Raw genomic sequence first — 14,632 nt, forward strand, 5'->3', positions numbered from 1 at the left:
CAGAGCAGGAGTGAGGAGGCAAGAAAGTTGTGACGAGGAGCAAACGCGATGCTAGGTAGCTCCAATAATACATGTTGTAGCCGATAGCCTACAAACTACGCCCGCACCGCATGTTATGGTAGATATGGTAGACATGGTAGATATCACATGTACTGTATATAGATACAACTAGATGCTTAATGACAGACATGGCACTAAATGCGTTAGTAGACAGCCGCCATCTTAAAGCAGTAGACTTTTTAAGACGGCTCTGTTGTAGAGAACCTTCCTAGCGAACCCAAGTAACTTTTTATCTAAAATACTTCTAAATCGGCAAAATCTTGACTTGAATCTATCTTTAAATGATGAAACAGTTTTAAAACTTCGATATGTCGAAAGTAGAGAGAAGGAACTAATGCAATAATGGGAGCAATTTTAACAACTTTTAACAGTTGATTCAGGGTAAAGGGTAAATTAGGGTAAAGAATTGGGCTCGGGCCAATTGTACCAAAAACCTTCACAAAAAACTTCACATAGTGTGGCCAATGTTTTTTTTTTTTTTTTGGGGGAGGGAAAAAAAAAAAAGTAATTATCACCAATTACTTTGCCAAGTAACTAATTACTCTTACATTCAGGTAATTGAGTTACTAACGCAATTACTTTTTGGGAGAAGTAATTTGTAACTATAATTAATTACTTTTTTTCAGTAAGATTAACAACACTGTTCTTCACACATCCAAGTGGTCCATTTCATTCAGCTGCATAAAATACCGCGTGTATTATGAAATAAACATGCTTTTTTGTGTCACAGGCACGTTAATGGGAAACGCAGTCTTCCTTTTATGCAAAACACTACCGCTTTTGTCCACTGGCGTCGCCAAATTCGACCAAAACTTAAAAGTTACCAAGTGTTGCTTTAAATGGCACAATTATTTATTAGTATTAAAAAATGAATGAAAGAAATTAATACAGGCCAACTGTGTAACTGGGAATCCCGCGAAGAGCGGGCCGGAGAGGGGCTCCCCCTGATTAGTGTGGCGGCGACGTTGCCTTTGGCTGGGGGAGGAGCTGGCTGGGTGGCTCCACTCCTCTCCGCTCCCATGGTGATGGTGCTAACGAGGGTGGCACTTCAGCCCGTGTACCGGGACACAATGTGAACGGAACGCTCATTTTGGGGGATTTACAACTTCTTTTTCTTCTTTTTTTCCACACCCTTTACGAAATGGAATGGTGAATATTTGTCCTGAATTGTCGAGGGTCGTTTTGGGGAAACGCTGGCGCTTTGTGGTCCCGCCGGTGGCGGCTAGTCGGGATGCTGGAGCTCGCTTGAGAGCAACCCTGCCATGTCTGTTGTCTTTTTCTTCGGATTCGCCCCCGAAGTTCTTCGACGACCAGCTCCACATTGAATCATTTAAACTTCTGAAATGATGTGTTTCGCTTTGCCTTCTACCCGTTTCAAACCTGGATAATAAAGAGAGGAGCGGCGACGACGTGACAACAAGCCGACACGACGACCACCAGCGTTACTTTCCCTCGGTAAGGCAGAGCGAGCTCAGCCAGCGTAGCTTCGCTCGCTCGACAGAGAGAACAAACACATCCTGGAAGAGGAAACACGGTGCCACTGCCTATTGCACATTGTTGACAGTCCACACATAAACCACTTTAAGCCGTGTGTGAAGAGGATTGACTGGGAAGCCCAAAACGTGCAATTATATTGACGTACTAGTCATACGTAAGATGCCCCTCCAAATATCCTAGTAAGTCAAAGTGCAAACCTAAAGTCATTTGTCAAATTGCGAGTCGTGTTAGCTTTAGCTGCACTTCAAATGCTACGTGAGGCTAGCCAGGTTGCTTAGTTTGCTAACAAACATTACAATGTAGAAATGAAGGGACAGGTTAGGTTAGTCTCGACTAGGTAGCAAACGTTTGTTTGTTTTTAACGTTCTGTATTGTCTCACGTGATGATTTGTCTGGTTTGAGTTTTGCTATATAATCCCAATTTTTTTTCAGTCCCAGGTATTTGCATTATCTGAACTAACTTCCACTTGCATGTTGTCTTCACAGGGGCACATCTGGACTGGGATTCGCTCGATAAGGGCTTTAAAAAGAGCGATTGATGCATCTTGGAGTGTCCGAGTCAATGAGAGAGTGCGAGTACAGCCAAATAAGCACTCGCAGCTCCACTCCAATGGAGACCCCTTTTAAGAAGAAGACCCCACAAAAGAGGAAATGGGAATCTTTTCCTGGTCGGAATAAATTTTACTGCGATGGGAGGATAATGATGGCCAAGCAGACAGGGGTTTTCTACCTCACCCTGGTCCTTATTCTTGTCACTTGTGGACTCTTCTTCACCTTTGAGTGAGTATTGTTTTTTTAGAAACTGTGATCTATTCTAGTATTAGCTTTTGCTCTTTGACGTAATGGATTAGCAATTTCATGGGTGCAGCAAAGTTAAATGATAGAAGCAGGTGAGTTGGCATTACAAGGATTCCTCTGGACTTGGTGGGATGTGAGCCTAAATTGAGTGGGGATTAAGCCAAAGCTCCTTTTTCCTGTAAATAGTTCTTCAGGTGAGGTTTGTTTTGCTGGGACATGTATCTGATGATGACCTGCCTTGTGGTTACAGCTGCATTTGTCTCTGCATGATGTATGCAGCATGTAGTGACCAGTCTTAAAAGTAAAAAGTAAATTGTAATAATACCACAGAAATTTGACTAAATATTTGTATGTAGAAATGTCCCACAGTAAAGCAAATAAGCCTCAGTAATGCATGTTTTTTTTAAATTATGCACAGCATTACCACCGGGTGGGTGAATGGTTAGCACGTCCGCCTCAAACTTCTGAGAACAACGGTTCAATCATGGGCTCCAGTCTTCCTGTGTAGTTTTCGTGTGTTCCCTGGGCCTGCGTGGGTTTTCTCTGGGTATTTTTGTTCCCTCCCACATCCCCAAAACATGCATTGTAGTTCCTAGCGTGGTTGTTCGTCTCCTTGTGCCCACTGATTGGCTGGCAACCAATTCAGGGTGTACCCTACCTACTGCTCATAGTTGGCTGTGATAGCCTTCAGCATCCCAGAGAGCCTTGTGTGGATAAGCGGCTCGAAAGATGAATGAATGAATTAGCAAATACCTCAATTGATCACTGCAATTAACACTTTACTAACTTTAAATGAAAATGGACAGATAAACTGTTTTCTATTACAGCTGTATTTAGACGACTTTTTTTTTCTTAAATTTGTCTTGTATCAAATGTAGCTTTTAGCCAGGGTCTAAAATGCTGGCCCGATTACAACCAGTACTGGCCCAGTATATTCATGAATTGGATTAATGAATTTATAACTCTCATACTAATCAACTTTTTGAAACACCCCTCTTAGATTTTGATTGAGAAAAGATTTATAGGTTTGTAAAAAAATATATATTCCATTTTGATGTTTAATTATTCATTACAATGTCTTTATCGCTATTCTGTAGTAACATTTTTTTTAATCTAGTGACACATTGCATAAAATATCTGGTTCAGTTTTTTTTTTCTTTTAAAGGGGGGTTACCTGAGTAGTTTTCCATGTTAACAAAATCATGATGCCCTGAAGAACTTATAACAGGCTTTCTCGCATCAATTTAATGTTGATAATTTTGCTTAGAGTGGGTTGCTGCAGCCGACTCAATAGGGAAAACCCATTTCCGAAATACACTCTTTCAGTGTTTCCAAGTGTAGCAGTTTTAGCTTTGTTGCCAAGATAGAATTTTTAAGGCTACATTTATTAAAAGACCAGTTATATTACACGCTGACTTGCTGTCAAGAGAAAGACCCTTGGAATAACGATTCAATGCTAACTGTATGTAGGTGGTTAGGCATATTTTAAATGAAATGATATCCATAGTTTGCTTTGACACGGCTCTTGATTGCTAGTGCCAAAAATGCTCCTCTCGCAATTGGTGTTGTTCCAATGCAATTTTTGGCACCCAGTTGACTAGGTGCTCGAAGATGGCACCCACTGACGGAAGTGGACACTAAGACTTCCGGTGCTATGACAGCAGAGAGCCAGAGATATTTGTGAGCGAAACAAGACCGCAGCTTGGGAGAAAATTTGGAAGGATGGATATTTAAACATTAAGAAATGACAAGTTTCCTTTCAGAGAGCGTCCAAACTTTAGTATTGTGTGCTGTTAGGCACTGTTTCGATTCACTACAGCAAAAAAAAAAAAAAAATCAGCTTCCCCGCATTCCCTGTCAAGGTTGTGGTCCGGTGTTTGAGTGGATGCAGAAAATCCGGAGAAAAAAACTTCAACCCAACTAAAAACACTTGGGTCTTTAGCCGACTTTATAAGAAAACAGATTTCTTTGTGACAGATGGAGGGCGAAGGATATTAAAATAAGAAACAATACCACTGACCTGACAGTCACTCTCCCTGTAGGGTCTTTGTTTGACACTGGAAATTCTACATCAGGGGTGCTCATTGGTTTTTGCTCCGAGATAGACTTTTCAAGGAGACAATCTCCCGCACTATACGCAGTGATTATTTACAAAAGGAAATACAATCGCCATACTTAGGAAGTCAGTGAGTACATTTATGCCATTCACATTTGCTTAATTACAGTTCCACTCTGCCCAAAGGGACTACACGCAGCATCATATTCAGCCTTTCTACCTCTCCCTGGCTGTCCCACTGTGGCCGAAGTACGTGATAGAGCATGTAGATAGACAGTGACCTGAGTACTGACAACGCGTGGGTTTACCACAGGGCATTGTTTCTTTCACCCTGTGACTAATCACTGTCATCAGAAACCTGATCAGCACTAGATAACAATCCTGCTCCATCATTAGGCTGGTTGCGCAATCGGGCTTTCTGTCAGAGTAAAGTGCTGTCGAACCACATAGAGCTTAATAGGAATATTGCTGTGTGTGCACTGGATAGTGGCTACTGTTCATTATCTTAATGGTAAATTTGCTCTTTGTTCCATTATGTCATAGGACCTTAAGACCAAATGTTGAAAGAAGGACTAGGATAACCCCGTCTGAAGTAGCTATGCTTGAGTGTGAGTTATAACACTTTTTTTTTATTGACGTCTTTCTACTGGTTTGAAAGAACATTTAGGTTTGAAATGATTGGGATGGATTTGTCATTATATTTAAATAAGCTTTGCTCTGTTTGTTAGAATGCTACAGCAGTGGTCCCGAACCTTTTTTGCACCCCAGACTGGTGTGATGTTGGCCTTTTTTTCACAGACTGGCAATGCGTAGCAGAAGAATACAGTAAATATGAAATACCATGACGGGGCTGAAAACAATCGTTAAGTGCCGGGAAAGTGTAACTCACCGGACGCTGAATCAACCTTTTTCAACAGTGGCCTCTCCTAAAACTTGACAGCAAATATTCTTGGTCGCAGGCATGATGAGGACCTCTCCAATTGTGGAAGTTTTCTTGGCCTTAGCATTACAGTTCACAAGGTACAAGCCACAGGGTATAATGCTCTCAGTACATTCGCTTTTGTTGATGTGGTTGCCCTCGCTAATTGTTTCTGTCCTTGGTGCTGGCGCTTTTTTCTTTCAAAAATTCCAAAGGCTTATCATAAGGCCTTTTCATACTAGCGTCAGCCCAATGTGAAGAGCGGTCCACAGCAAGTGCAAAACGGGAGGAGCCATGTAGCCTGACGTAGACGCTGTCAGGAAGTGAAAAGCCGCAAGCATATTTTACTATAGTACCAAGCACCAATGCCTTCACGGTATTTTCATTGTTGCACAAGAAAATAGCGACTTTTCCTATTTCAAGGAGTAGGGGGCATTATAATATCTTTGTAAAGACTTTTACTAGTTTTGGGGGGAAAGGTAAATAGTTTGTTGTTCGTGAACTACATTCACACACAAGCACACATCAAGGTACCATTTAGCTTTGCAAGGAGTTGTATGAGCGTCATTTTTTGAGTGTCCCAGAGCTCGCGAAACTTTTAATAAAGAGATTTGTCAAGGTTTCATCGGCCGTGGTTTGGGTATATCAGTCTGCCGAAACAGCCTGATAGCACAGATATACGTAAGTACGCTTGCCCCTCTGTTATTGGATGCGTTGTTGACGTCAGCGTGGCGGCGCTCTGAAAATAGAGCAAGGCTCTATTTCCGGAACAAATCTGACGCGTCTACGTTATTATCGAGGACAAGCGCACATAGCTATAAAAACATAGATGCTAGCTCCAATTGATTTTTATGACGATAGCCTTTCCAGTTTTATTATATCTATTGACTAATCCGAGCAAAACGAAAGTGCCCCGTCCACCATTGCTGAGGTGTGCCGCCCGCAGCACACAGCCAGCTGCATACAGCTAATGTTACTCTTTACATTGACTGACGCTGGGCTGCTACCCAGTAATAACGGCTACTACTAGAGGGAGACATCCACATATCTCTACTCGGATTAGTTAATAGAGTAGGCATGCAGATTGGTGTGTCAAGAGGCACAAGCTAGAATGCGGTCGTTGATAAATTATTTATTATTTATGGTGCGGCCCGCTAGCATATGTGCCACGAACCGGCAGCGGTCCCCGGCCTGGTGGTTGGGGGCCACTGTGCTTCAGGTTATCTTGTTGTCTATCGTAAATTGAATTAATTTATGTAACTGTTCATCGACACCACTTTGGTATTGGAAAGGGGTGTACTGATGTAGTGGACCAAACTTGTACAAGAACACTAGTGTGTCAACTTAAGGCAAAAATTCAATTTATTGTAGTCACAAAAAAAGTTTAAGGTCAACTTTGAGGTCAACTTAAGAATAACATGCTCCAACTGAACTGAGCTCCGAACAGTTATCTGTGGCATGCAAGCCTAAATGACCTCACGAAGGAGGTATAATCGCAAATGATCCAAAATTACCGCCTTAAATAAATAACAACAAATGGCAAAATTAAATGCAATAACACCAAGCAATAAGTAAACTAAAGTGCATTTAAATTAACAATGGAAACAGTACCCAAACAGTCAAATACTTCAAATTAACTCCTTAAATATCCCCCCTCCAGATGGTAGGTGCCAGGTCTTCTACAGCTTGGTCATTGGAAAAAAAAAAAATCTTCTGGCAAATATTGACGAGTGTGCACCGTTTAGAAAATATATGTCCAAATGTAATTCCCTAAGGTTAACTGAAAATATTTTTTAAATGATTAGTTTAATATAAATGTAAACACTGAATGGTGGTCGCAGCGGTATTCACAAGAACTAAGCATACTAAAATTACGATATTTTTCATACTATAAGTTTCGGGTTTTTTTTCATAGTTTGGCAGAGGGTGCGTCTTATACTCTGGAGCAACTTATGTGTGAATATCTACGGTTGGGTTGGGCAGACTTCTCTCTCGCTTTTTTAAAAATATATATTCATATATTTATACTAGACTTATAAGAAGAATTTATACTGGACTTATCGAAGGCGCTGTGCATGCCTGCGCACGTGAACGCCGTGGCCCCGGTCTCTTTTCAGGTGCGACTTATAGTCCAAAAATATGGTACCACATGGATAAGTGGCTTGTGCTGATTAAAATGTTCATTGAAATTTTGGTTTGTAAACTTTGTTATCTTGCTCTCATTTATTTGAATGTAGCCAGCACACAGTACATCGCGTACTTACATTTTTGTGACAGAGATTTGAACGTTTTTGCTATTTCATCCATAGTGCTGTGAAAATATTTATTTAGACTTGTCATGTTTATATATTCTGAGTACTTTCCCAAACTTTAATTTATAGTATGTTAAAATTGCAGATATCATACAAAGATAGGCCAAGCCCAAGATAGATATGGGGGCCACATATGGGGAGGAAATTTAGTTACCTAAGGGTCATACTGCCAAACAAGGTGGCTCTCTAAAATTGATCGAGATTGATGATTCAGTTGAATTCCAATTCCATGAATGCAATATTTTATTTAATTAATATCTACGATTTGTAACTACTGAATATCCTCACCAGCTGAGTGAACTGCTGCTCATTTACTGTAGTATCCTTTTATAGAATGTCCTTTATTGAAATGTTGTCTTTTTAACGAGACTGCTCACTCATTTTCCTGTTTCCATGGCAACCACATTCTCTTTCAAACCTGTCTGACATCGGATAAGTTGTCTCCATAGCAACAAAACCCATAAAATCTAAGTATTAAAGTGGGTGTAGAATTTTCTGACGAAAGTATCCATTCCGTCGATCTTTTGAGTCCATCAGATGTTGAAATCGACTTAACATTTCCAATGTTCAGTGAATGAAACTTATTTCCGCTCACATTGTCCTCAGGTGGGAAGAGTGACTGTCTTTCCCACATATTTATTGATTTTTGTCTACTGCAGGATGCTTCAAAAAGGGATCAATTTTGCTAGATTGGCTTGCATTTAATTTTGACCATCACTTTCAGTGGCATGACAGTATTTCAATATTTTGCTGATGTATGATTCACTGTGTCAGAGAAAACGTTTTACGCTTTTGTCTCCACAATTGCCATCCACATTTTTCTTCCTGCAGCTTCATTTTGTCGAAGGAGACAGTTCGAATGCTTGCTTTGGATATTTATTGTCAGACGTGCAAACGTTAAGATGCCTTAAATGTCTGTATATTTTTTTGTCAAGAGAATGATATGAATACTGACACTAAACTTTTAAAATTCACAAAAATGTGATTTTATGTTTTTTCAATAGAACAGTGTGGGTACACCTTGAACTTGTAAAATTTTCATAGATGCTGTCCACATCTTCAAATATCATATACTTTATACTAAGGCAGTCCTTTTGATACAACTCTTATTTCGAGGTTTTCGTTCATTAATGTAACTATTGGGTTTGACTTGTCATGGCGTAAGAAGACTTACTCAAACTTTTGACATAAACTCCTCTTAATAAACATATTAAGATCTTATCTTACACCGCTTGTTAAAAAAAAAGTCACTATACATCATTATTTCAACGTATTTCAATGTCCATGAAAACTGTTATGCAAACATTTTATGCATATAATGAGATGCTTTCTACACTGTACCTTTTGGGTTAACTTACTGTAAGTAATCCTTGAGCTATCACTGCCAATTGTAATACTATATTGTTCACACTTCTCGTTTGGATTTTTGAACTGAATCAGTGCACTCCATATAAACTAGCAAGAGTTCAATCATGCTTATTGATTGTGTGATGTTATGTAATTCATCAGATCAATTCAACAGCATCACAGTGATCCTCAGCCAATTGTACCAAAGACAGTATGGTTAATCATTTTAGTATGTTCAGTAATTAATCATATTTGACTATTGCTACGCCAGTTTAAACCACTGATCGGACAAGATGGAAATGAGCCTGAAAGTTTAAGCATCTTTCGCCTCCGGTTTACTGCTTGCTTTATATTTTATTTGGTGACCTTCACTTAGGAGCAAGGGTGCTCATTCCCAGCAAGAAAAAAAGGAAACCTGCTAATGATGCTTCATTTTAATTAACACAGATCAGCAATCCATGTACTGTAATTGTTCTGGGATCATGTTTATATCACCTGCTATCTCCTTTTATGGAACCCAACCTAGCAGGCCTATAAATAGTTTGGCTCAGTTTGTATGAATAACAAATGTTGGCACGAATAAGCGGATGTAACTGTGTCATCCTATAACCCCCACCGCTCCTGAGGTGTTACCATATGAAAGGTAATTGTGATTTTATTGACTAATAACACATTACATTAAGACAGGATCAAGATGGTAGATCGGAAATATATTTGAGGTCGATCTTAGTGATCGGCCATGACATGTTTAATTCACCAAACATGGTGGAGATTAAAAAAGACTATCATTAGCTAAGAGTCCCTTAAAAAGAGTTGAATGTTGGTTTTCAAGCAGTTTCTTACACTCAATTTGAGTTAAACTCACACCAGAAAATTACACATACAGTGCATTCAAATCAAAATTATATTTGGTTTTTCGCTAATATACAATTGAAGATGTAATCCCCTCCCAGTAAAGCATTTCATATTCACACATTTAATTATTTCAGGAACATTACCGCAATAGACAAAAACATTCACAAGCATCTCTTAGCTAGTGGTTTTCAGGGTCCTGTAGTCTTTAAGGATTTAAATTGTGTGAAATGTCACATTTTAGGCCTATTGCTGTTCCCTATTTAGAAAAAACACAAAATTAAATTTCTTCAAAAAAAGACTAAAACTAAAGTGTGGGCAGTATTATATGGATCACCTTTATCGTTTATATTGTATGGCTGCCATGTGCTGTAATTCAGTGTTTTTCAACCGATGTAAGTGTGCCGCGGCAAGGAAGGAGTAGGTTGCGGTTGTGTGCAGATGAGCGAGGTATTGCTGGTGTCGTGTTCAATAACTGCTCGGATTTCTAGCCATCAATCACTTTGCTGTCTGCGACAATGACCCCAGCACATCTACTGTACATCATTTGATTAGACTCGTCAAGTGTCCTTTCCATTTTATCCAGATATGACGACCATCAATCCTTCCCGTGTTTTACCCCAACACATGCTGTCGAGGACAGCAAAATGGCTACAAATCCAAGCAGTTCTTGAATGCGACACGGGCAGCTATCCTAAACGTCATCTCCAAATAAAACACCTGTCGCTTCAAACTATTGACTATTTTGTTCGCCTTGTAAAAACACAGAGAAACGGGCAACTTTTTTGAGAAAAACTACATTGGTAAATGAGAAAGGCCGCAAAGCCAGTAGCCTTGTGTTGCTAAATCCAAAAATACCCGCTCTGTGGCAGAGATCTTAATTCTACCTGCAAGCAGAGCTATTGTCAGAGAGATGCTCGGCCCTGATGTGGTTAAGGCATTGCTAAAGTACCAGTACCCCTGAAATTCTGAGCTTTTCAAGCCTAACTGCTATAGAAAAAATAAATAAAAACAGAGAGACTGAGAGCTGTTGACGATGATTCCTGCCAGGATATTAGCTTTGTGTTCTTCCAAACAGGCTCAAGTTTCACTCTGAGTAAGTATTAATATTGTGAAATTATTTTATAGTTACTGTACAGAAAGTAATTTTGGAACATTTTTGGTTTGTGGTGTGCCGCGAGATTTTTTCCAATGTATAAACGTGCCTTGACTCAGAAAAGGTTGAAAAACACTGCCCTAATTAAGTAATAAAAAGTAACTAATGGAATTTCATTTGGGTTCTGTTGCTTGAAGTGCTTGGTTTGGTTAACTTTTGGTACAAAAGTGGCAGGAAAAAAATGACTTAAACATGCTTTCATTTTTAAAAAATGTAAACAATAGAACCTGTGTAAATAAATACAGTATATGCAACCCACCCGGGTGATATTTCAGAATACAGATGTTTTAAAATAAGAAATTATCCAAATAAAAAAAAACGTATGAACAATTGTAAAATATTAATAAAATTATATAAATTAACAAGTGTAACTGTAAACTTGGCAGCAACAGTATGAACTGTAACTATTTAAACTATTTGGGCTAGAAAAATTAATTTATCCATGTTTTCTGCAGAAAACACAGATCTGGTTGCAGTGACAATATCAAGCAGATATTCTCTTGCGCTGCAGTTGCAACATTCATTTTACACAACCTCCGTGGAGCAAACTTGACACCCAACTCTATCAACTTGCCTTTGTCTATCGGTAACTTTAACAGGGAAGTCAAAAAGTGTTCCCAAACTGGAGACTAGTGAAGTAGGAGGGTCTTCTAGTTTAGGCTTCTCCCTTGCATTTTTGTCATGATGCCACTTTTCATGCCTGCAAGCTGCTTGTGTATGAAACAACCGAAACGGTACACAAGTGAACCGAACATGATAAACCAAACCAGTTCACTACATCCACGTGAACCGTTCAACCCCTAAATTGTAATTGTTGCCTCCTTTTTAAACTGTGCAAGTGGCTCCACAGGTGACGACAGACACATTAAAAAAAATAACAGGAGGTGGCAACATGCCTTTACCTCTTTACAACTAAATACGATCATTCTAATAAGCATGCATCATTCAAGGGTAATGAGATTACATGAGATTGTTTTATTATACGAGATTAAAATCTGGGAGATTGAAGTGTGGGGAATTACGGTACATCTATTTACTGGTAATTTATTAGCCACCAACCTATTATGTATGCATGCTGTTTAATTTGGTTTGTTTTGTCATGTACATTTACAGTTGTGGTCAAAAGTTTACATACACTTGTGAAGAACATAATGTCATGGCTCTCTTGAGTTTCCAGTTATTTCTACAACTCTGATTTTTCTTTGATAGAGTGATTGGAACAGATACTTGTTTGTCACAAAAAGCATTCATGAAGTTTGGTTCTTTTATGACTTTATTATGGGTGAACAGAAAAAAGTGATCAAATCTGCTGGGTCAAAAATATACATACAGCAGCGCTGATATTTGGTAACATGTCCCTTGGCCATTTTCACTTCAATTAAGCGCTTTTGGTAGCCATCCACAAGCTTCTGGCAGGCTTCTGGTTGAATCTTTGACCACTCCTCTTGACAGAATTGGGGCAGTTCAGTTAAATTTGATGGCTCTCTGACATGGACTTGTTTCTTCAGCATTGTCCACAAGTTGTCAATGGGGTTTAAGTCAGGACTTTGGGAAGGCCATTCGAAAACCTTAATTCTAGCCTGATTTAGCCTTTCCATTACCACTTTTGATGTGTGTTTTGGGTCATTGTCCTGTTGGAACACCCAACTGCACCCAAGACCCAATCTTCAGGCTGATGACGTTAGGTTATCTTGAAGAATTTGAAGGTAATCCTCCTTCTTCATTATCCCATTTACTCTGTGTAAAGCACCAGTTCCATTGGCAGCAAAACAGCCCCACAGCATAATACTACCACCACCGTGCTTGACGGTAGGCATGATGTACCTGGGGTTAAAGGCCTCACCTTTTCTCCTCCAAACATATTGCTGGGCATTGTGGCCAAACAGCTCGATTTTTTGTTTCGTCTGACCACAGAACTTTCCCCCAGAAGGTCTTATCTTTGTCCATGTGATCAGCAGCAAACTTCATTCGAGCCTTAAGGTGCCGCTTTTGGAGCAAGGGTTTCCGTCTTGCAAGGCAGCCTCTCAGTCCATGGAGATGCAAAACACGCTTGACTGCGGACACTGACACCTGTGTTCCAGCAGCTTCTAATTCTTGGCATATCTGCTTTTTGGTGATTCTTGGTTGAATCTTCATCCTCCTGACCAATTTTCTCTAAGCAGCAGGTGATAGCTTGCGTTTTCTTCCTGATCGTGGCAGTGACAAAACAGTGCCATGCACTTTATAATTACAAACAATTGTTTGCACTGTTGCTCTTGGGACCTGCAGCTGCTTTGAAATGGCTCCAAGTGACTTTCCTGACTTGTTCAAGTCAATGATTCGCTTTTTCAGATCCATGTATGTATATTTTTGACCCAGCAGATTTGATCACTTTTTCTGTTAACCCATAATAAAATCATAAAAGAACCAAACTTCATGAATGTTTTTTGTGACAAAGAAGTATCTGTTCCAATCACTCTATCGGAGAAAAATCAGAGTTGTAGAAATAACTGGGAACTCAAGAGAGCCATGACATTATGTTCTTCACAAGTGTATGTAAACCTTTGACCACAACTGTATAAGAATTTCTTTTTTTGCAGTTAAAGTAACCTTATTGTGCGTATATGTATATGGGTTTTAGTACAGCGATTTGCCTGAATGATTACTTTGTCATTGGTTCTTCTCTCAAAATGACAATTTCTCTTCTCAGTTGCCCGTTCCTGGCTGTGCAGTTGACGCCTATTATTCCAGTCATAGGAGGAGTGCTTTTTCTCTTTGTGCTGGGAACACTGTTGAGAACCAGCTTCAGCGACCCAGGTGTGCTGCCAAGGGCCACTCCAGATGAAGCAGCTGACTTGGAGAGGCAAATAGGTATGAAAATGGTAAATTGTGTTATACTTATATAGCCAATTACATTGTTTGTAAAGTGATTATTGCTGTGAGTAAATATGAGACATGGGAATTTTGCAGACTGCAAGGTCGGTACTCTTAGGAAGAGAAGTCCTTTGAGAAATACAATTATATATATAGTTTGCCTGTCCCACTTTTTGTTTGCCACTATGCCAAAAATTTCTGTGAAAAGTAACCCAGACCAAACCCAAACTTAATGAAGTTAACACTTGCGCATTCAAATGAGATCTCACAAATGGAAATAGGGAGGATTTATAGTACATACAGTAGTGCTTTAATCTACATCATTAGAGTGCCCAAAGCATAGCCTCACAATACCCCAATTCATCCAGTACTAGGAGCAATTAGGGTTCAGTGTCTTTCTAAGGACACTTTGAAAGTCAGCACTTGGAGATGGGATCGATCCCCAATACTTTGGTTACTGGTAACTAAACAGCACTATACCAATAATACCATTGCCCTACAGCTGTTGAAGATGGGATGCAAAAGGATGCTTCCGTTAGTTAGATTTGATTTTTCCCCCCCCCTAAATATTAAAATTTAACACTAAACAATTTGAGGGTCCCATCCGATCTGTGCATACATGAGGCAGTACAGTAGCTTTATTTAAGAAAAACACTAATGACGGAACAAACATACATTAGCCAAAGATATTCATATGCATTATGTCTTATGTGTGTTTTCGGTTTAATTCCCAAATACTTTTTTATCGAAATGATGGCGAAACAGAATCTTGTGATGAAGTA

General features: G+C 39.5%; 1 protein-coding gene across 7 annotated transcripts in view; it reads left to right on the forward strand.

Annotated features, from left to right (window-relative positions):
* Positions 1-1,058: 1,058 nt before the first annotated feature.
* zdhhc14 (zinc finger DHHC-type palmitoyltransferase 14) overlaps positions 1,059-14,632 on the forward strand; it is a 61,372-nt gene continuing 47,798 nt past the window's right edge. For 4 of the 7 annotated variants that reach the window (XM_057858889.1, XM_057858886.1, XM_057858883.1 and 1 more), the window contains exons 1-3: positions 1,061-1,736; positions 2,044-2,337; positions 13,687-13,847. In XM_057858889.1, the coding sequence (XP_057714872.1) occupies positions 2,096-2,337; positions 13,687-13,847 (403 nt within the window). In that variant the 5' untranslated portion in view covers positions 1,061-1,736; positions 2,044-2,095. Of the gene's footprint in view, positions 1,737-2,043; positions 2,338-13,686; positions 13,848-14,632 lie in introns of all 7 variants that reach the window. The other 3 variants (XM_057858887.1, XM_057858885.1, XM_057858884.1) reach the window with 3 other exon arrangements.

Source organism: Corythoichthys intestinalis, chromosome 15 (genome assembly GCF_030265065.1).
Source record: "Corythoichthys intestinalis isolate RoL2023-P3 chromosome 15, ASM3026506v1, whole genome shotgun sequence".
Taxonomy (NCBI): domain Eukaryota; kingdom Metazoa; phylum Chordata; class Actinopteri; order Syngnathiformes; family Syngnathidae; genus Corythoichthys; species Corythoichthys intestinalis.